This window comes from Equus przewalskii, chromosome 30, assembly GCF_037783145.1.
Source record: "Equus przewalskii isolate Varuska chromosome 30, EquPr2, whole genome shotgun sequence".
NCBI lineage: Eukaryota > Metazoa > Chordata > Mammalia > Perissodactyla > Equidae > Equus > Equus przewalskii.
In genome coordinates this window covers 16,216,323-16,240,319 of record NC_091860.1, presented here as the reverse complement: position 1 = coordinate 16,240,319, position 23,997 = coordinate 16,216,323, and the positions used below count along the sequence as shown (strand labels likewise).

At 39.6% G+C, this 23,997-nt stretch overlaps 1 protein-coding gene and 1 long non-coding RNA gene across 6 annotated transcripts in view; one reads left to right on the top strand and one right to left on the bottom strand.

Moving 5' to 3' along the window:
* Positions 1-23,997, top strand: part of CACNB2 (calcium voltage-gated channel auxiliary subunit beta 2) — a 353,051-nt gene that overhangs the window by 92,058 nt on the left and 236,996 nt on the right. The window contains exon 1 of one of the 5 annotated variants that reach the window (XM_070601314.1): positions 22,684-23,416. The exons of the other annotated variants lie outside the window; for them this stretch is intronic. Coding sequence (XP_070457415.1) covers positions 23,369-23,416 — 48 coding nt within the window. The 5' untranslated portion in view covers positions 22,684-23,368. Of the gene's footprint in view, positions 1-22,683; positions 23,417-23,997 lie in introns of those variants that run through there. 5 annotated transcript variants of the gene reach the window in all.
* LOC139080502 (uncharacterized) lies at positions 10,280-23,390 on the bottom strand. The gene is made up of 3 exons (XR_011535052.1): positions 23,267-23,390; positions 13,681-13,845; positions 10,280-11,948 (listed from the first exon to the last, which is right to left on the bottom strand). It is a non-coding gene; the product is annotated as an uncharacterized lncRNA (long non-coding RNA).

Genomic DNA, 23,997 nt, shown 5'->3' with positions numbered 1-23,997 from the left:
CTGAGGTGCAGAGTGATAAAGTCACTTGTGCAAGATCACAGAGCACGTATGTAGTGCAGCTAGGATGTGAACCCAGTATTTGGGATTTAGAACCTGTCCTCTCATATGAGAGGCAATCTCTTTAAATGCAGGAAAAATTTAAAGCTACCTAAAATCATCATTAGTTTTAATACTGATTTTGGAATTCAGGACAATGTAACAAGGCATGAATTATAAATAAAAATGAATAGTGGAAAGAAATGGATGATCCTATCATATGTAAAACTAAAAAAACCCCCCAGTTATATCAAGTAAAAGGCATTCAGAATAAAGAATATTTCAACAGAGGTAGATATAAGCAAAAATACGTAAGATACTGCTGTCATGGAGTGTTTAAAATGCATTGAAGAGACTACTTTTAGAGTAACAACAGAAAATGCTTACATTTTCTATGTGTTCTCTACTTTGTTCCATTAAATATAGAGGTGACCTACAAAAAGGTACATGGAAAGCAGAAATTAAAAATTAACAATAGACATAAAAATGAGGCAAGGTAAGATAAATGTAAAAACTAAGCTGTGTTTGAAATTCCCAAGGAAAACTTAAAGAGAGGTGTGTATGCCATATCTATGGTAGGAGAAGGGCGTTTTCCATCGAGTCCACCTCTCCAGGATGGATGAACATGAGGTTTTGAGGGAGGATGAGAACATCAGCATTTCGGGCAAGAGTGGCTGCATTGACCTCATTGGACACCGAAGTGTCAGGCTCGCCCTAGAGTACCCAAAGCTGTCTTTTCAGCTACTACGTGTGAAAAGAAAATGAGTAGACTCTACTGGGGAATATGATGGCTTAAAAGCGCGTGACGGAAGATCCCTTTTCCAATGCATAGAGAAATAAGCAAAAGTTCATCAAAAGGCAAAAAAAAAAAAAAAAAAAAAATGTTAGCAATATTAACCAAGTAAGGAAAGGAGCATAATCTAAAGCAGTAATCTTCAAGACCTGGCATCTAAGGAAACTGCAGATTCTGGAGCAGAGGCATGTCCTACAGCTCAATTCTAATGAGTTAGCAATCTTGAGAATTCCCACACATACCCTTCTGTTTTCCTTCTAAAAGTAAGGAGTCATGCAAATTCTTGGGAAATAGGTGAAACAGAAAGTAAATAGCAGGACCAACACATTCTACAGAAATGAAAATCTAAAACCTACCTAATGGGGCTGGCCCTGTGGTCCAGTGCTTAAAGTTCCATCTGCTCTGCTTCAGTGGCCTGGGGTTCGTGGGTTCAGATCCCAGGTGCGGACCTACTCCACTCATCAGCTATCATCCCACACATAAAGTAGAGGAAGACTGCAACAGATGTTAGCTCAGGGCCAATCTTCCTCACCAAACAAAGCTACCTAATGAATTGAAGAAATTTTCCAAGGGAAAGGGGCTGCTCCATCATTTGACAATTAACAAAATCTCAGAAGAGAGAATGGAGCCCAGGTATTATTACAGGGACTTCCTGCTATTTAGTTGAACCCCTTGTCTGCATACTTCCATCCGACCACAAACACACACACACACATACAACTACATACACATACACACACCACAAACATAGGCACACATATACACACACTCACATCCTATCATTTCATGAGTAATAGATAGAATATGAAATACCTACCCCTTGAACTATAACTGAAAGATGAAAATAAACTGATCTGGGGTACCATGGAAAGAGAGTCAAGAATTTACTCACCCTATAACAAATAGAGTGACTGGGTGGAGCTCCTGAAGCATGAGCCAAAAAGAAAAGAAAAAGACCAAGCAAAATGCTACATCAAAAAGCAGTTAAAGAAAGGGGCATAGGATGCGAAAGAGAAAGAACTACACTCAAAGAAACACCAGGGTACAGAAAGAAATTTCTCACAATTGCTTCCTCTGTGGTGTGATTGAGAAGAACGTGCATTTAATAAAATAGCCACTCATGGAAAGCATGAAAAGAAAAGGAATAAAAGAAGGGAGATGGCAGGTCCAAGGAAATGGGATCAAAACACTGTCATTTCCAAACTCATGCATCGATCAGAAACAGCAAAGAAAAAATTATACCCCATAGATAACTGAAGTATTGACACAGAGGAAAGGCTTGGGATGAGAGGCTTGCAGATGAAAAAGACTAAGTTAAAAGCAGTTAGAGAAAAACTAATAGATGCAAAAGGCAGACAAAGATGAGCCAACATAAGGATAATTGATGTTGCTGGGGAGGAGGGAAACCTCAGTAGGATACAAGATGTATTCTTTGAAGTGAAGAAAAAATGTGGATATTGCAAGAACCCATTGTATTCCATAAAAATACTATACAAAATGTCTATTAAACTTCAAAGATTAAAAAAGAAGAATTATTCAGATGAAGGAAAAAATCAAGCGTCTTCATATTTCTCCATATACCTTTTAATGCCAGAGAACAACGGAACATTTTCTACAAAGTTCTCAGGGAAGGAGCATGTGATCTGAGGATATTATTCCTGTCTGAAATAGCCATCCAATATAACAGCAAACATGAGAAGCCTCAGAGAACATATTATCCATGAGCCTTTTTTGAGAAACTTGCTTGGCACTGAAAGCCAGCCATTTAATGTTCAGATCAAAAGAGAACTAAAGAAAAAAAAGACACTATGGGAAACTATAATAAGCATTGAATCCATCTAAATGTAGAACTGATACCAAAAAGAAGTATGTTACATACCAGAAAGTGTGTTTGTGAATATTAGGATTTAAAAATAATGGCATTAAAAAATGGGAAGTGAGGAATGGAAAAATGCGAGGAAGGATGAGAGTCATAATAGCCTCAGGTTATATGACAAGGAGACCATGTCTAGCTCTCCAGAATTGAAAACTGTAGTTACAAAAGAAAAACCAAAAACAATAATAATGACTCCAATCTCGTATTTCTCTCCCATTCCCTTTCTTGACTGTACTGGAATCTTTTAGGAAATGATGTCTATTGTGTAAAACAATCATTATTTGAAGTTCAACAGCTTGTTTATTTTTACTTGTTTCTTTTCTTTCCCGATTTACTGAAACAAGTAAAATTTAATGCGAAACTTCCTGTTAGAAATAGCATTGTTAGGTTGATTCTGTGTTTATAGAAGCATTTCTTTCTATCAATTTAATTGCAAGGAAAGTTGTCTGAAATGATTACTATAGTTATTTACAGGTGCTGGTATATGGAGTGGCTTTAAAAGTCTGTCATCTTTGTTCTTTTCTACATTTTGAAATTGTTTTTTAACGAGTCAGTATCATTTTTACAAAAACAATAGGAAGACTTGTACTTTTTAAAAAAGTTCAGAAATGGGGCCAGGCCTGTGGCTGAGTGGTTAAGTTCGCACACTCCCCTTCAGCGGCCTGGGGTTCCCCGGTTTGGATCCCAGGCATGGACCTACACACCGTTAGTCATCAAGGCGTGCTGAGGTGGCGTCCCACAAAGAAGAACTAAAATGACCTACAACTAGAATATACAACCATGTCCTGGGGCGGGGGGGTGGGGGGGGTTGGTTAGGGAGAAAAAAAAGAGGAAAATTTGCAACAGCTGTTAGCTCAGGGCCAATCTTGCTCACAAAAAAAAGTAATAATAATAATAACAAATAAATAAATAAAAATGACCAGAAGTAGATGCCTGGATATTATCAGATGGTTAACTGGGTGATGGAACTATGGATAATTGTTATTTTATTCTTTTTATTTTTCAAATTATAAAGGTAAAATATATTGAAATACTTCTTTGTAGACTTGGATAAGTTGAGAAGTATTACAAGAACCTAGATGAGAATACTAAATATGGTGATATATTTCATCCAGGTACTAGCAAAACACGAAGAGATTCTTCATCGAGTCAAAAAATGATTTTAATTTTAAAAAATTAAAATGTTTTGGCAATACAAGAGCATGAAGGTAGTGGAACATGAAGTTACTCATTTATGCTGCTTAATTTGAGTAGTTCTCTAGTAGGCTAAGCTCTTCTCGCTGTGGCGCTGTATGTGTCCAGGCCTCTCTGATCTGTGCAGCGCGTCTTCATGTGGTCAGACAGCCCGCACAGGTTTGCAGCATAACACAGCCCGTGAATTACAGGAATGTTATAAGTATTTGGCGACACAGAGCCTTTTTTCTAGCTAAAATGCAAAGGGGGATTTGTCCCACTTACTACCTGGGACATTTCTGTGGTTAGCTAACTAGATTTTGCAGTCAACCTGAGCAATTTAAATGATGTTTTATTTTTATTTATATCTACTTTCACTGGATTTTTAATTTTATATGTGTATCTTACTGAAAAGCCGGATAAATGACTTTTGAACTGTTTATACAAATAGTAATTATCAACTAAAATGAGCTTCTATATTGTGTAATATTTTGAAAGAGAGAAGTGGTAAGCAAGCGATTAATCTTTTTGGTTATTATAATATATTCAAGTAACAATAAACAAAAGAGAAGGGTGCATTAAAAAAATAATATACCAACAGGACATTCAAGAAAACTCCCAACTGGCCTTCAATTTATGCAATGTATAAAAAAGAACAGTAAAATAATAGAGTAAGAATATTTAACAAATAATATAAAAATTGTATTGGGATAAGAAGTTAGCGACTGAAAAAAATAAGATCCACACCTTACGTCAAAACGGATTAAAGAGTTAAATAGAACGTGTTCTTGGGTAAAGAATTTAATATAAAACAGATCAGGATTAGAATAAAAGCATGCTGATTTATCAGGACAGTGGAAAAGTAAGAACGTCTCGGTTTTGATGTGATAGAAGGAAATTCACAACGAATAATATACTGTTATTTTAAAATATTAAGCTACATAACAGGAAAACAAATAAAATGAAAAGGTAAGCCAGGAAAATATTTGAAGCAAGTATATAAATGAAAAGTCAAAATATCGCGTAAAGTTGTTTCTATAAGTTGGTAAGGCTGTAGCAAGAAGGAAATTGAATTCAAAAGTTTTTATATTATAAATGCAGTTAAATAAAAATAGCTAAATTTTTAAAGGAAGTATGCAGTAAAATCTTTGAATTCATGTATTGAAATAAAGGCTAATATTTTTCACTTTCTAAATTATAATGTTATATTTTCAATAAAATTGAAACAAATTTGTCAGACATCCTTCTAGATATGAAAAGAAACTATTTTAGAACCCAGAACTGTGGAGACAAAAATCCCTCAATTTCAACACCAATATAGTCTTGCTGTTGTATTAAATATAATAAGGAATACACACAAAATTCTGTTAAGACATTTCTTCCGGTTAAAAACAAAACAAAGTGGTGATTCGTATGATTCCTGGATGGCAAGGACCTAGTGAGGTGGGAAATTTTGTGCTAACAGTAGGGCCACCCTGGGTCCTTACTGGAATCATCCTGGAAAGTGTAGAAACAGGAAAAAAGGTGAAAGAGACCACAACTCAAGACAGCCTGGCAGAGTTTAAAGAGCCAGGGTTTTGGTGTCTGCAGACTGAGCTGAAATCCTAGTTCTGGCACTCCCAGCAGTGTGTCCTTGGATGTGTCACTCCTACCTGTGCACCCCATTTCCTCAACTGTGAAACTGAGCTGCTGCCGGTGCTGCTGAACTGCTGGGGAGAATTAAATGATGCAATGTAGGCAAGGTAGAAGTTGCTGGCTTTTATCACTGACTTTTTAAAAAAGCGTCCAATCAGGAGGAACCGACTGGCTTCTCCTTCCACAATGTCCTTGCTCTCTGCTGCAATGACTGGCTACAATCCTTATCAAAGGGGATTTCAAGACTTTTTAAAAACCCATCACAGATGTCTGGTTTCTTTGCTGAGATCCACATAGAATAAGATCATTGAATTCAGCAGTGAATTTCAGACATCAAAATTTTACCTTTGAACAAAAATCATTTAAAAACTAAAATTAGAATTATTAAACCATTTCCCAACTCCCATATGTCGCTGACAATGGGGGGGGGTCCCTGAAGGATATAACATTTCCTAACGTGCAACATAATCTCTGGTAAAAAAAAAAAAAATTTGGTATACATATTCAAGTGAAACATAATGCTGATTCTTGCCCCTAGTGGAGACGTGTGGTAAGTGCACCTCAGCAGTTTCGTCTGAGAGTTTTGATTTCATTTGTTAATTTCAAATTTCTGAACAACTTTCCTGATTGTGCTGTCAGCCTTACTAGGAGGTCTTGAGGTTTGCCAGGGTTCAATAGTGAGGCATCCTTAGAGAAAAATTGGCTCACTACCCAGCACACAAAAGCATGAGGGCTGAATAATGTCCTCCCCAAACGGGTCCACGTCCTAATTTCTGGAATCTGTGCGTATGTTACTTTACGTGGCAAAAGGCACTTTGCAGATATGATTTCACTAAGGATCTTGAACTGGGAAGTTTATCCCAGACCACTGGGGGGCCCCAATGTCATCGCAAGGGTCCTTACAAAAGAAGGAGTCAAGAGAATCCGAATCAGAGAAGGAGATGGTGACAACGGCAGCAGAGGTCAGAGGGACGCCATTGCTGGTTTTGAAGATGGAAAGGGGCCGTGAGTCCAGGGATGCGGCACCCCCTAAAAGCTGGAAGAGGCAAGGAAGCAGATCCCCCTAGAGTCTGCAGAAGGAACGCAGCCCTGCCGACGCCTTGATTTTTCCTATTGGGACTCATTTTGGACTTCGGGCCTCCAGAACTGTAGGATAATAAATTTGTGTTGTTTTAATCCACTACGTTTGTGGTAACTTGTTACAACAGCCATAAGAAGTGAATCCAGGCACATTGTGTAAAATTGCCTGCATCTGTCTGTTGTATGTGTCTAGGTGAACTAGGGTGGAACTACTGGAAGTAATACTGCAGTGTTGTTGCCTGTGTTCATTTTTAGTTTTTGAAAGTATCCCTCCCCCTGCTTTTTTTTTTTTTTTTTTTTTGGTGAGGAAGATTGGCCCTGAGCTAAGATCTGTTGCCAATTTACCGCTTTTTCTTTCCTCCCCAAAGCCTCAGCACATAGTTGCATATCCTAGTTGTAAGTCATTCTAGTTCTTCTGTGTGGGACACTGCCACAGCATAGCTTGAGGAGCAGTGTGTAGTTCTGCGTCCAGGATCTGAACTGGTGAACTCTGGGCCTCTGAAGTGGAGCATGAGAACTTAACCACTTGGCCACACAGCCAGCCTCTTCATTTTTATTTTCGCCAAAACAATGCAAACTGTGTTTGCTCTTTTGGGTTAGCCATGTGATTCCCTCTCCTCCACCAAGAATTGAGAAAGTCAACGGCTGCTAGGCATTATCTTCTCCAGTGAGATGTAGTCTGGGGCAAAGTATAGAATTTTAATGTAAGAGAGATTCAAAATCCTGGAGAGGTAAAGATATGTGGTTGGAAATCTTCCTACTTTCTTTTAGGGAACAAGGACTTTCATTGATTTTTATTTTGACCTTGCTTTCAAATATGCAGAGTTCTCATATTAGTCAGGCTTAGGGAAGCAATCCATGGGCAGCATTGCATCCGTGCTGTGGGAGAAGATGTGACGAGCCAGCATGCACTGTGGCACTGGGAGGAAACGTTCAGAAAGGATTCTGTGTTGGCCATTCCATTCTGAGAATCCAGAGAACAGCTCTAGGTCGAAGACTGCAGTGCCCGCCTGGGTCCCTGAGGGGAAAAGCCTTAGATGAAAGGCTGGTTGCCCTAGTGGTTAGGCATATCAGCCCTACATTCAGACCCCCTCAAGTGAAGCCCTGCCCACTTCGCCCAGCTGTGTGAGCTTCAGCCAGTTAGCTAACCTCTCTGGTGGTAAATGGGTACAAAAAATGTTAGCTTAAAAGGTTGTTGTGAAAGTCAAAAGAAAAAATACAAGGTGCTTAGCACATACTAAGCTCTCCATAAATGTTAAACTATTATTAAAATTATTATAACCTTAGGGAACATCAGAATTTTGAAAGGGGGAGCCAATAGACTCTTAGTTTTCTATTTCTTTTAAAAAAATTTTTTATAGTATTTTCCCTACTTCCTCTGTCACATAAATGAGCCAAAGGTGGCCTCTGTGTATTGACTGGCTTGTAGGTTGATTATTTATTCACTGAGGGCTGAAACCTGTTAGCTCAAAAGCCGGCTGGTGCCAAATTCAAGTTCTTGCACATCCAATTGTCTTAAACATAGGTCAGGGGCTGGCCCGGTGGCATAGTGGTTATGTTCACACGCCCCTTTGGCAGCCCGGGGTTCCCTGGTTTGGATCCTGGGTGTGGACCTATGCACCGCTTATCAAGCCATGCTGTGGCAGGCATCCTACATGTAAAGTAGAGGAAGATGGGCACGGATGTTAGCTCAGGGCCAGTCTTCCTCAGCAAAAAGAGGAGAAGTGGCGGTGGATGTTAGCTCAGGGCTAATCTTTCTCTAAGAAAAACAACAACAACAACAACAACATAGGCCAAACGAGCAAATTTTCAGCCTTTCAGATCCTTTTTGCATATCCCACTAAATCTTACCCCACGTCTGCTGGCTGTAGGTAAGATAGAGATTTGTGGTCATAAGGCCCCAGGCTGCTACAGCCCTTTGAGCCCTCTGATCTGGAGCCTCGCTGCCATGCTGCCGAGTGACGTCACCTAGACACTCTAAGTGTCTTCCATCCCCCTTTTCCCCTTGTCCCCCTCCCCTTCTAAGTAGCAACCCCTGTGTGCCTTAGCATCTGGATAGACTCCTACCGGGAGGGACATCCCCTGCATGCGAGTCTGTCTGAGTCACCCAGTGAAGATTGAGTGAGTACCATTGCCACCTCATAGTCGTATCTTTTTCCTTGAGCAGTCCCCAAATTCCTCAGACCCACTATGTCCTCTTTGCCAACTAACAACAACTCTCAAAAAAGGAACATTCAAATATTTTGCTTCTTCCCCTCATAGTAAGCCAAATAGAACCAAGGGACAGAAAAGTAAATGTCTTCATTTTTCATAGAGTTGCCCAATGTGGGACTGGAAGTGTTGGCTGTAGGAAAACTGTCAGGGATGCCAAATATCTCAAATGATTCTGTTCTTTCCATCACACCTTTAAAAAAATTATGCTAAGATTTTAGGCATATCTGTTGGCACTTTCCAAAATAAATCTACCAAATGAGAAAATTGAAATTCAAATATGTAAACTTAAGCTCAGAAATTCAGCAGAAAAACCTCACTTCTCCCGAGCCGATTAAGGTGATGTTAGGACCCAAATGAACTGTTCTTTATAAAGGATGAAAAATGTTTGTGTCAAACATAATGAGTTGGATCTTTCAAAAAAGGAAAATTCATAGTTCAATTATTTCTCCTTTAGAACTGTCTGGTTCATAAATGAGAATAATAACATTCTTCTGTGGTCTGATAATAAAAAAAATAATTGGGCAAATACACTATAGAGATTTTTTTAAGCGTTTTATCCATAACCAGGTTACTCTCTCCAAGTTCCGTTCTTTCCGAGCTTGAATTTGAGAAGACTGTTTTTCTCTTGCATCTGTCATCCTTCTAGTGTTCTCAACTAATTAAATCAGACGGGGAAAGAAAAATTGACATTATCTCATCCATTTCTTTGCCTCCATGTTGTTCCATCACCAGTGGCATATGAGAAGATGAACTTCTTTTGAAGACATCTTAGAAAAGAATGTCTATGATCTCATTTGACGTGCCTGTGTTATTCTCCAAAAATTCTTCCTGTTATTCTGTTCTGTAATTTTGTGTCTTTCTAGCCAACATCTCTTCATAGTTCCTCATCCTCATGTAGGTTCCGTGACCCATGCATGCATTCTCACCCCTCTGCTTCTCTTTCTCTCTGTCCACTACTTTTGGGAAATCTCAAGCCAAGCTCAATCTGACTCTCTTTGACTCTGGCCTTGAACTTGAGCAGATGAACAGGTGGGGAGAAGAACCACAACTATGAGGACTGTTTTCCTTTAAGTTTATGACCATGAATGCCAACTGTCCTCAGTACTGCCTCTTAATCCCGCTTCCTTGGTCAAGCCACTTGACCACGCCTGAGATAACTCTTTCACTCCTTCTTCTTTGTCCTCAATCTCCAACACTTTCTCCCTTCTCCTTCTTAGTTAATGACCTTTCTTTTAATTTCATCCAAGAAAATAACAATTCTCCAAAGTGACCTTCATACTACTACTACCATTAAATCTACCCAGCGGTACCCAAATCCTCTGCTCTCCTTCCTGTTACAGTGGGTGAACCAACCAAGGGTCCATCTCAGCCAACTAGACTATTTGTGCACGGGTCCCATCCCTTCTGGCCCAACCAAGGACTTTGCTCTTACAATTATCCATGGTTGCTCTTGAAGCATCTTTTTTCCCCTCTTCTCTTACCTGTAATACCTCCCATTCGAGGAATAAATTTCCTTATTCCCACATCTTATTGCAGCTATGTTTTCATTTTCTACTCTGCTAAAGAAAATCTCCTTAAGAAAGCTTTCTGTACTCACTGTAACAAGTTGTCTCCCCCTCTCTTGAATGAACTTACTTGAATCTGACTTTCAATCCAGTCCCTCCTTTGAATCCACTCTAGTCAGTCATCAGTGGCCTCCACCTGAGCAGATCTGATGATCAATTCTCCGTCTGCATCTTTCTTGACTTTGCATTGGCATGGGACCAAGCAATCACTTCCTCTGTCTTAGAGAACCGTGCATTCTCCTAGTGTTCTCTGATCTTCACTGGTCTCTCCTTCGCTGGATTCTCCTCCACTTATGACCTCTAAATGGTGAAATGCCCCAGGAATCAGTTTCCAGGTGTCTTCTCTATCCGTATTTCTCTAGGGAATTTCTCTAAAGCTCATGGTTTCGAAGACCATCTATGTGCTGACTTCCAAGTTTATATCTCAACCCAAACCTCCTTTCTGAACTCTGGAATTAGATGCTAGGTTGACTACTTGACGTCTCCTCATTGATGTCCTATAGGCCTTTTAAAATTAATATCCCCCCAAAGTATTTTTTGTTTTCTCTTCCAAGCCTGCCCCTCCCTAAGTGTTCCTCTTCTCAGCAAGTGGAGCTACTGTTCACACTGGGGTTCAGCCCTCATTTGCCCCCCTTCCCAAATGGGGCTCATTCCTGGCTCTTTCCTTTCTCTGTAACACAACATCAGTTATTTCCGTCACCTCTGCCTTTAAAATATAGCTAGAATCCCACCATTTCTCAAGATTTTCTCCCACTAACACATTAGATCAAGGCCCTCTCTCTTACCTGGACTATTGCAATAGTCTCAAAAGTGATGTCTTTGTATCCACATTAGCTCCTTGCAGTCTCCACATGGCAGATGGAATGCCACTTCTAGGGTTTAAATCTAGTCAGGCCTCCTTTTCAGAGCCCTCCAATGGCTTCCCTTACAATTGGAATAAATTCCCTTCACGATTAGAATAGACCTAAACCCTAAATGATCAATCCCATGGTCACTTAGCAAGTTCCAGCCACAGCCGCCTTCTTGCCATACTTCATTAGACCAAGTGCATTCCCTCTGAAGACATTTGCCTGGATTTTTCTTCCCCCAGATGGTCTCACTCCCTCACATTATTCTGCTCAAAGCTCATCTTTCTAAGAGGCTTTCTCTGATCAACTTATGTAAAACAGAAACTTGCCGCTCTCTAGCTGCCATTCTTTTTGTTTTCTTTGGTGAGGAAGATTGGCCCTGAGCAAACATCTGTGCCAATCTTCCTTTATTTTATATGTGGAACACTGTCACAGCATGGCTTGACAAGCAGTGTGCAGGTCCACACCCAGGATATGAACCCCCAAACCCTGGGCTGCCAAAGTGGAACATGCGTGAACTTAACCACTACGCCACGAGGCTGCCTCCTCTATCTGTCATTCTTTATCCTCCTTCATATAATGCAGAAAAATTGCATGCTGACATTTTAAATACTAGTTTCCAGTTCCATTGCCGCCTAGTTCCGTGGAGTAGAGATTATGAGTTGTTCACTGGTGTATCTCCAGTATCTGGAATGTGGTCTGGTTCACAGAAGGTACTCAAGAGATATCTGTTGAATGAATGGAAAATATAACAAATTCTTATTATTTGCTTAGGAAATAATTAAAGACAGCAATTAACTCTTGGCTTAGTCTAGTGACCCCAATTGATTCTGTCTTTCCTCAAGGCCTTATTCAATATCAGTTTTGCATTTCTTCCCTACTCTCTACCCAGGTTTTTAATATTTTTTACTGAAGTCAGGAAAGTCAGCATTAGACAAATAGGTGTCTTAATGGATATAGGTTTTCCCGTTTTTTTGTGTTTTTTTTATGGACAACTGTCAAATTTTCTTGTTTGTTTTGTTTTGGTTTTGGTTTTTACTTCTCATTACCACCTCGTTTCTGCCTATTCTTTACTTTTGAATATAAACACTATTCTTTATCTTTTCTTCCTCTTCTTTTTTGCATTTACTTTCTCTAAAGGGATTCTTATCTCACTAAATTTATTTTGTATATTATACTTAAGGCCTAGACTTTGGCCTGGCATTTTTGATGTCAAGGAATATTGAAGGGTATTCATTCATTCATTTATTTGACCAAAAGATCAATATCGAACCCTTCTTATGTACTAACAGCATAATTTGAAAAGGACCCAGCAGTTGTAAAAATATCAGTATGTTTTCAGACTTGAGCTTAGTTGAAAACAGAAAGTTTGGCAATCTAGAATATTTCCATGAAAATCTCAACAGATTCTTAACAGAGTCTACACAAAATTTGGCTCTAAATGATATTTTCTTACTTTGTTCCTAAATGGAAAAATTTTGGATTTTGTGGAATTATCTGAAGTCTTACTTATGTGAATATATACAGTCTTTGCTAATTCCTTGGCTAATTCTCGTATCTTTTTGGCTAACATCCACTACAGAGCCCCATACACAGGAGGTATCCAGTAATCTTCTTGAATTAAAGGGGGCCTACCAAAGCAATCTTTTCATCTTTTAAAGTAATTAAATTAATCTGAAAACTCTCAGTTTCATATTAGGATAAAAAAGAATACTACTACATGCTTTTCTTTGAGGATAAGATGAACTGAAAAAGCACATTAAAAACTATAAAGTGTAAAATGAACACGTAGTAGTATTAATACCTAATATAGTAATCTATTTTTCAGATCATTTACTAAGCGATTTTGAGCATCTGTCCTAATATAGAGATTTAGTAATTTTTGAGGTAATTTCTTTTCTCCTAAAATGCATATGTACAGACAGACAGATACAGAGACATACAGACATATATACACTTTGCTGTCCCTTTTTTGGCTGCTGTTCACGTCTAATCCTCCATATACAGTCCTAAAGAAATGTGAAAATCGGCCTATTTAATGACATACAGGAAGGCAATTAGTGTTTGACTATTTTCACACATCTTTTCTAACAGTCCCTAGGGCCGGTCTGCCCGCCCTCAGTTTTATCTCATCTCTTTTGAAGTTGTTCATTCTACATGTGAGAAGTTCTTCAGCAAGCGGGACTGGGGAAGAAAGTCTTTTACCTTTGGATAAACTAAAGATTTAAGATTTGAGATATTCAGACACTTGTTGCCCCCACAAGGAGCCTAAGGTAGAAAGAGCGCCAAGGCAAATTGTGAACGAGACAACATTAGTCTTTGGATTGCTGTGTTTCCATTTCCCCATCTCTGCTATCTTAAACCCTCATCCGAAGACCCAGTACCATGCAGAGTTAAGCTCCAACTGCCCCCCCCCCCAGGTGTGTTCTTACCCCCAACTTGTCCATTCAGCGAACTTACCTACCTCCTCTTCCTGTTCTCTGAAATTTCTCCGTGGATGGTAGGTGTTTGGAAGAAAGCCATTGCTCTAACTGCAACTACAAACCCACGTGGGGAGGCCTTTTCTTGAATGTATTCTTATCTTTCATTGACCTTCCAGCTTGACTGTTGTTGTATCTGATGGATCTGTGTTGAACCAGCCACATAAAATCATTCTTAAGTCATTGTCATCTAATACTTAGCAGAAGCTCGTCAATGAGAAACAATGTTCAGTGGGATTGTTTGCAGGACATAAGGCCCATCACTGTCTAAAACTTTGGAGCCCTCGAACTTTAAATAGCCCCCGACCTACCAGTTCTTCAAACATGTGGGAGGATTATCCTCTGAAACCGCATTCAATGGATGCATTTTTAGAGGGCTTTCTCTGTTTTTTTTCCTGCGCTAATGAATATGTCGACTCTTATAAAGCCAATTTGGTTAAATTGTATACTCTTGAAAAATAAACATTTCTTTCGGGTAAAATAAATAAATAAAAATTAAAAAATATAAAACTCAGGGGCTGGCCCCGTGGCCGAGTGGTTAAGTTCGCACGCTCCGCTGCAGGCGGCCCAGTGTTTCGTTCGTTCAAATCCTGGGCGCGGACATGACACTGCTCATCAGACCACGCTGAGGCAGCGTCCCACATGCCACAACTAGAAGGACCACAATGAAGAATATACAACTATGTACTGGGGGACTTTGGGCAGAAAAAGGAAAAAAAATAAAATCTAAAAAGCTTAAAAAAATATATATATAAAACTCAGGAGGGCTAATGGTTAGGATCAAGAGCTTTGAAGTTCAACAGATGTGAGTTCAAATCCTATTTCTGCTGCTTACTAACTGTGTGGCCTTGACCGAGTTGCTAAATCGTAAATCAGTTTCCTCATTTGTAACCCAGGGATAAATCATAGCAGTACCTTCTTCATAGCTGGTATAAGGATGAAAGAAATAGTGCTTACTCAGTGCCTGTATCAGTAAACCTTATTAGCTTTTTTTGTTGTTGTTGCCGTTAGTCACAGGTCAAGCCAAGTCTGTAAGGAATTAGGTATAGTGTCTAGCCCATTCTCACCCTCACTCCCCCGGATTGTTTATTGAATGTTGCTATGTTGTAAGACTTTTAGTTTCTAGTGAATGTCAGTCAAAGAAGTAGCTCTTTAAAACCCATCAATGCATTTATGGTAAGGATGCCATCAGGAATGCTGTTTATCACTTTACACGATGTTCCTTTTTAAGGGGACCTCCCGGAGAATTTGGCGCCTGGTGTTAGTGCCAAGCAGAACGCTTCTTCTGAGCATTTGGTTTATTTTAAGTTTGTGGACAGTAAATTATATAACTGACCGAGTTTCCCTTTTTGAGTTGGCTGCTAGAAAGCTTAGAGCCAGATGTATGGTTCATTTGTAGGAAACGCATCGATTATTATAGGATGCATTTCAAGCCTCACTTCTGTCTCCATTTTATGTCCCCATCTTTATGATTCTGGTTTTTTCTTTTAATCCCCATTTTATTTCATGTAATTTAAATGTTATTTTAAAATAATTCTTGTAAATTGCCTTAAATTATTTCTGAAGCAAAATGGGGTGAAGATAGATAGATAAATAGATGTAGATAGACAAAATAAGGTCTTGAACAATTTAACCTGTGTAAATGATTTATTAGATATAGCTTCTGTATTTAAGAGATGTTTCATTTTTGTAAGAAGATATGTGTTATATAAAATGAATTTTCCAATTGGTAAAATTTCAGGCTTTGCAAGAAAGAGAATGGGATCAGTTCAAGGGTGGGAATGTTGTGCAGAAAGATAGGGTGATTTGGGAAACCGACAAGGAGGACCTCTAAGAGGCAGGCTGACTATGGCTCAGGATGGATAAGTGTCTGTTGTGTGACTGGATTAGTTAAGTAATCATTGCACAGTGATTCATGACCAGGGTCAGCTTATAAAAATTACCCCAGGGTCAGCTCATAAAAATAGCTTTTCCCTTTCCTAGAGAGCTTTGGAAGACCATGGGCTCAGGAATCAAATTCCTGGATAGACAACCTGGCTCTACCATTTCTTTGGGCAATTTGCTTAACTTCATTGTGCCCCAATTTCTTTTTTCATAAAATGGGGATAAAAACAGTATTTACGTCATAGCGTTCTCAGGAGAATCAAGGATAACCCGTGCGAAGTGTTTAGAACAGTGGCCGGCAGTTAATAGGAGCCAATGCATGGCAGCCATCCTTCTTCTTTACCTTTCCAACTTGGGCCCATGGATTTTAAAAAAGATGCCAGTTGTCGACTTTGTAAAAGAATTGCAGAATAGGGTTAGTTAGATCACGGTGGGCCTGATGCTGATGGCAATCTTTACGACAAGTGAGGATTTTAATAAAAATATATATGTGGTTTAGACGTATGTCACAGAATTCTAAAATCGATCAGGAGTATTTCATGGCAACTTCGTACAAAATGTGTGTTTCTCTTTGTTGGTCTTTCCAAACAAATAGGAAATCAAAAGAGCTGCTGTGAAGTATTTTATCCTATCATCATAGATTTGTTCATGAAATGTTACACTATGACTAGTGTGTCTTGCCTTTTTTTCCCCCGAGGGTCAGTGTTTTCTTTCTTACATCCATGCTGCACTTCCTTATAGCTATAATGAATGAAGTGAACTGATCAGATGTATTCTCTGAAAGAACAGTGTGGCATAGAAAATTTCAACACAGGAGTGTTCTTGGCCGTTCCCTTCTCCTTCCTTACTTCCTCCACCTCCCATAATAAAGAGAATTTTGCCTTTGCCTAGGCCATGTGTCTTCTTCCATCAGCATCGAATAATGTTCCCTCATTGCCAGTCACCCTGTCATACAAAACCTAAATCTGGGGAGACAGAGAAAAAGCTGGAGATGGAGAATAGAAGGGGTAGGGTTTTTTCTTTGCTGGCTCTCCTTGTTCAGAATCTGAGTGATCGGGAATATAAGAAACTACAGAAATTAAGCAACTCTACCAAATCTAATGCTGAGGATGTAGGGTGAGGGAGAGAGAATGAGGAAGCTGACTGCCTGGGAGGGGAATTTTTTGACGTTTTTGGTTGCGTTGCGAAGTGAGGGCTGGCTTGCAAGTAGCCTTAGGGTAGGAGAGATTCGGGGAATAAGGGAAGGATTTTTGCCTGGAATTGCTATGGGCTTTAAGGTTCTCTGTTATGTTGTTTGAAATAGGCAATGAAAGATTGGCTTGAGTTTCAATTACTTTTTCTTGTTGGATTCTACTTCTTTCTATATGACTGGGCTATAAGAGAACTGGGATTTATGTGGGTTACATAGTTTTCTCTCAATCTTGAATGTAACATGGGTATTCTAACTCTCTAACACAAAGTATGTTTTAAACTTATCATTGAAGTCTGGTACATATTTTATGATTATTGTTCGTTTTGAAAGTATGACTTCTCTAATTACACTGCACGTAGTTATTTTATCTACTTCTGCTGCAATTTGTGCATAGATGGTGATACCACTCTCATTACTGGGAAGAATTGCCTGGTTGTTAGTCTGAAAAAAAAAGAATAGACAAAAAGAGAGCCCAGGGCCAGCCTCAGTGGCCTAGTGCTTAAGTTCAGTGCACTGTGCTTCAGCAGCCCAGGTTCGGTTCCCAGACGTGGACATACACTAGTCATCTGTCAGTGGCCATGCTGTGGTGGCAGCTCACATACAAAAAAGAGAAAGATTGGCAGTGGCTGTTAGCTCAGGGTGAATCTTCCTCAGCAAAACAATGGAGAGAGCACAGACACCTTAATGAGAAATAAAAGACAGAGAAAGAATGAAGATTTTCAATATGTAGAAACTGAAATAAAATAGTGTGATCCTCTTTGGTAGCTAAAGACGTAGAGTTCAATGGGAGATGCAAGAGGTGAGATGGAGATTCTGTTCAGGATTCTAAGGAGAGAAATGAGGACTGGCCAAGAAGCAAACTGGAACTGATATGAAAATAAAGATTTATCATGGCTTGTGCTACAGGAGACTGAACTTCACTAATGGATGGAAATATCCAGAATGGAGAAAATTTGGGAACATGTGTCTTTTACATTGGGTTTCTTTCTTTGTTTTCCATACTTGCACTTATGTATTTTAATTTTTAAAATATCCGATAGATTCATCTGTTTCTCTTACCTTCCACCTGCACCACCTTAGTACAAGATACCATCATCTTTTCCTTGGATACTTACAGCTGCTTCCTATCTGGTCCCCCTGCCTCCTCTCTGGCCATCTTCCAGTCTAGCTTCAGCTCCACTACCAAAGTTTGTTTCAAATGATACAGATTTGATCATGCCTCTTGACTGTGTGAATGGAATCCCATTGCTCTCAGTATAAAGATAAAAATCCTCAGCATGGTCCTCGTGATCTGGCAATCATCTGCCTTTCTATCCTCATCTTGACCCACTCTCCCTCTTAATTTATCCTCCAGCTGCTTCAATGCAGTGTTCTCGCTTCTGCCACAAGGACCTTTGTAAATAATGATCCCTCCGTCTGGAATGGCTACTATATTCCCTCTCCCTGCCTCATCTCCCCTACAGTTGATCAATACCTTCCCAGCCTTTGGACCTTAGCTCAATGGCAGTTCCTCAGGGCAGCCTTTTCTGACTCCTCTAATTCTAGAAGATGCCTACTCGCTATACATTTTCATAGTATTCTGTACTTTCTTTCAAAGAACTTACCAGTTTGTAATTGTATGTTTATGTGATCACTTGATTCATCTTATCTTTTCCTTTGGATCTTAACCTCCCTGTAGTCAAGGACCATGGTTATTTTACTTGTCTTTTTGTCATCACTGCCGAGCAGACACATGCACATGGTGAGTAGCACTAAACTGATATTGTTGACTGAGTGGATGAATATAGACACTAGGTCCTTTTTTTGTTTTTATTAAGATTAGTGGAGAAGTTGTTGGTGCACTTAAGAACACTAGGCTCTGAATGGTTACAGTTATAAAAGCATACTATGAAGGAAGAGTTGATGAATGTATGGGCTGGAGGGTCTATGGGGGAAGGGGCACTCGTTTCCTGAAACCACAGCCGCAAAAAGAGCCATAAACCCTAACAAGGAACCTTCAGTTCCACTACAGAAGGCTTCTCTACATCTGGTTTCATTCTTTGTAATCAGAGAGTTTTCTTCTCAAAAGAAGCCCTTCATCGAATGTTTAACATCCACTGTGTGCTTTGTCCCTCCTAGCTAACAGTAATGGAGGAAGCCAATAGGAAATAAACATGAGTTCTCATAGATTATTAAGACTCCTCAGAAATAAATCTCTTGGACTTTTAAAAATACCTGGCATTGACATGATATGCATTTATCTACAATTATTTTTCATTTGTCGTTTTTGTCATTCTACCCCTCATTGCCACTTTTTAACATTTAACATCATATATCTCGTATTATAACAAAATAGCTAATTTAACAATTCAGTAGGTTTGTGATTTAGCTACATGAACCAAACGGCTGGTTTCATTGGCTGCATTTTATTTTATTATTTAGTAGATAGACGTTTAATGCAGACAACCACAGAAGCCCAAAAGCTTCAAATTTCTCAATAGTATAGAACTGTTGACTAGTTTTTAAAACCAGTCTGGAGATTTTTTTCCTACGTCATAATAAAAAACCAGATCTTTTCACATTTAAAGGCTTCAGTCATTCTGTCTGGCCTACAAGGTAAGTCTACTTGGCTGTGGTGTTCAAGGTGCTTCACAGGCTAGTCCCAGCCTCTCTTCTGACCCTCCATCCACTTTCTTGTCACATCTTCCGTCTCCCACTCCCCACCGCCTCCTCAGCCTTAGATTCCGTGAATTAATCCTTCATGCCAGAAACACTTTGAGGTACTTTTAAAATACAAGTTTAACTTCTATAACTGAGGGCAAGCTGAAAGTGACTTAAACAGTATGAGAGTTTATTTCTCTTTCATGTTAGAGTCCATATGTAAGCAAGACAGGTTTCCCCACCATCGGAGAGTAGAGCATTCCTGTGAAACCTTTTGTAAGCCGAAATGGCATAAAGCAAAGAAGCGATTGCCGTTCATTTATACAGGAAAAATTTTTGAGTATTCCCAGATCCAAAAAATAACCTAGCAAATCATACCAAATAACACATAAAACCTAAAATCCCACTAACATATAGTAAAAGCAGGAATGATATGATAAATACACAACCTATATAAGGCAGAAATAGTCTGTCCAGTGAAGTTTCACTTAACAGAATCGGGAAGACGGTGAGCACACTGGAAGGCTGAGGTGGTGGTGGTGATGGGGTGTTAGGCTGAGCCATTGGAGGTTGAAGTGGTGGGAGGTACAGGAGACTGGGATATGGGAGAGAGAGGAAGAGACCCATCTGTTAACATCTCATCATTGTCTGAATCCATCAGGGCAGGCAGGTCCCTAATGCCTCCTCCTTCTTCTGTGTCTGCCTGCCTCCATGTTGAATGTCGAGGTTGGTCATCTGCTTATGGCTGATGTGGAAGGCTTGAAATATGACAGTGCGCTTGACTGCTTATCTCTGTAACAGCTCACTGCAAAACAAACCCTGAGCTCTTTCTCTCTTCCCCTTTTTTCATAAAAGTGAAAATCCTCTTATATTTCTTTCAGTTGGCAAAAACAGCTACTGATGTAGGTCTTTCGTAGAAGTGAAATGGCGTAAAACAAACTTTCGGTTGGCAGGGGAAACTTGTATAGAGACTCATGATCTTTCTGTTCACCTGAACATAGAGCTTCCTTCTCAACTTAAATGGCTGTTCCAACTCTCAGCAGCGTGTCTACGTTCAGGCCAGCAAGAAGGGAAAAAGAGAAAGGGGAAGGGATGCTCCATTCCCTCTGAGGGCATGACTGAGATGTTGGCACGTGGCATTTCCGCTCCTGTGCTGTTGAACAGAATCTGGTCATGTGGCCATACCAAGTTGCAAGGGGTGCTGGGATATTTCTCCTGGCCCAGTAGTCACATATCCATGCCTATTACCCTAGGTGAAGTAGAGAATGGATTATGAGGGGACAACTACAAATCGTTGTCACACCTACTGTGTTTCTGTTACCGCGCTAAATGCTAGGGAAATAGTGGTGAATGAGAACTAGATTTGGGGGAGAACCTAGTTTAATTTGAGGGACTTTGAGTATATCCCTGTTGTCTGAATATATCATGAATATTTCATCCATTTACATTCTTATACTGTCTGTCTAAACAGAATTTGTTCTGTTTATGTTCTGTATATCATTTTTTTGTGCTTGTGCATTTGCTGCACATTGCCTGGGATTCTCTCTGTCCCCATTTTCCACTGGATACAATTCTCCCCATTCTGCAAAAGCGAGCCCAAGAGTCCCCACCTTCAGGAAGCCTTCGGCGTGCCTTCCAGTGATGGGTAGGAGTTGGGTCCTTGGTGTTCTCATAGCATGCAAACACTGTGTTCTCTTTCCTCTGTTTTGTTATAAATGGCTAGAGACAGACATGGACTCTATTTCATTCATTTCCTATCCCCAGCACCTAGCACAGTGCCGAGCAAATAGAAGGTGCTGGATAAATGTTTGCAAAATCAAATCAGTACTTGGCATCTTTTCATGGATCCTTAAAAGGCAAGGTGGGTGGAATTGCTAATGAACTTGGGATCTCTCTCATATTGCATATAATAATATCATAGTTGATAAAAAGTTAAGTGAACCAAATTAAATTCAGAATTATAGAAGAGATCATGTCTCCTGTGTTTTCATCTTAATCTAACTTTGAGTTAATTTTTATGCTTTATTTCTATTCAGTTATTCTAGTAATTGTGTCCTGGTCGAGGTTGATGAAGGGTCCTTAAGAAAAAGCTTGAATTTGAATTATATGTGCTCTCGTATTACTTACTATATTTCTCACTAAAGTTTCTTTAAAAAACCAAATTGAAATTCTACCTACTAGAAATATATCTTGCATGGTCCAGAAAACGTTGAGTATTTCCCAGGACTTAGTTCAAAAACGAATTTGCGATGTAATTTAGAAATATTATTTTAGGTTTCTTTAGGTTTTAGGTTTCTGATCTAATCACAGAAGTAACCTTATTGTCTATCCATTATTTCCCTTTTGGACCTTCAAATACATGGGAGATTAATTAGTATATGATAAAGCCATAGAATTTTCACAGACTATTTAAATTATATAAATTACTAGGTGTTAGTAATACTGTTGCTTGTGTTGTTTATAGACAAAACACTTGAACGTTTCGGGCATCGCTTACTTTATTGGTCAGAGAAGAACACTGAACTAAGGCAGGAGCTTTCTTCAGCTCTCATAGCCTCTTAGACTATTAATAATGATATAGAGTTGTTTCTTTAAATAATAGATTTTAGGGAAATATTGGTAAAGCGTTGAGAATTAGTAGGCTTGCGCTTTGCGTAAGGCTAGAGAGCATAAGGGTGAGTGATCTTAATCTGTGACGTGAAATGGTTAACGTATATTCTCAATGGCGATAGGATCTGGAGTGACTTGGACGTGGGGACAAAAGTAAATTTATACTGTTCCACGCTAAAAGGCTCTGTGAATCGTTGCTTATTAAAATGGCTGATACCATACCAATTAATAGTTTTATCCCCAAATGACTTAATAATTCATTTCTTCAGGTGTGACATGTACAAGGTCTTTTAGGAAGAATGTTAGGATCAGCTCAGTGTCCACAAACTGTGTCTTTAGAGAAGGATGTAAATTATAACTTACAAGGAGTATTCATTTGTAAGATCTTATGCTTTGCAGGCAGCCTTATTTAGTTTCTTGTATCAAAATCATAGGTGGTATATTATCCAGTTAATTAATTAGATCTGACTCTGATCAGAAGTGCTTGCCAGAGTTATGTTTATTTAATGTGCTTTAACGTAGAAAATGAATATTTGGCGGTGAGTAAAAAAAACGGTAGCTGCAGTGGCTGAGTGAGTCGGGTCCTGAGGCCACTCCGGCAATCCTTTCTACAATTCATGTGAAACACGTACAGGGAGACAAAGCGTCTGACAATTTGGAGGGTGGTTCTGTAGTCCTAGGAATCCAGAGTGAATTAAAGTCTACACTCCGTAATTTTTCAGGGGGAAGGGAGGAGGGGGAAATCGCAGATCAGATATGCCCAAGGTGTTACAGAGGTAACACGGCAGCAAGGATGCTGCTGCCAGCCTGTGCATTGTGAGGAAGGCAAGAATGGCAGAGCAGCCGGGGGAGCAGCAGCGTGCTCCGAAGCAATAACATAAACAGCATAAGGACTAGGCCTCCTCTGGTAAAAAGCAGGATACTGCAGGCTTGTGAAATGCAGGATTCTCTGATGTTTGAAAATCTCCCCAGTTGAGAATGGCTACTGTAAAAATGTTGCCAAGAAACTCTAATGATTCGGACAGTCCTAAGTATGGGTTAGCCATAGTTCTTGCAGGAAAATAAATGATGCTTTTTGTAGATTTCTGGTCAATAGACAACTCCCTGAAGAAGAAGATATCAAATTACCTGAGAAAGAAAAACAGGGAAAACAAACTTTTGGCATGACTGCAGGAACGGTGGTGTTTTTAGAAACTACCTAGAGGCAGAAGCTAAGTGTTGATTTGCCCATGCCTCTTACCTGGGAGTAGAAGGTGGGAAGAAATGGACAGTGGCTCTGATGAGAAGAGGCACAGTGCAGCTCGGTGAAGCCACACGCTGACTGCGTTCTGCACCGCTCTTCATGCAGTGCTGTGGGCTGGTGCATCGGCGGCGAGTACCGGTGTCCTATGTAAGTTTCTATTGCTGTAGAATTGCAGCTAGGGGCTGAAATTTCTATTCGTGTCTGTCTGGTGCATGTTGCCTCTTTCAGCTGTTTTTAATCCCTGTGCTGAGGATCAGCCAGAGCATCAATCATTTGTACAACGAGTTTTCGAGGCACCTGAGGTATACGACATTCTGAGATTTTTCCGGAGACGTTGTTGTGTATCTTTCGTGCTGTGTGACTTTGATAAGGTCAGAAATAACTTGCACAGGGATTGTCTGGGAAGTCCATTGTCTCAGAGATCTGTATGAGTTCAAACCAGTTGATATTCTCTTTTACCTCCAGGAGTCCTGTTTTCGTATTTGAATTATGGCATGCAAAAGGAATCTTTTTTTGAGAGAAATACCACAGAGTTTGTCAAATTAAAGATAGCCACAGAGGCTACTGTTAAATCCTATTTTGAACAGCTTCAGAAATACAGTCGATGATAATCGTTTGATGGATGACACAGCTGTTGCAGTAACGCCAGCGTTTACAGCAGCTTTATCATTCTGTGACTATTTCACTGAAATAGTCCTTATTTCATGGACCTGCCGTGTTTTGCAAAA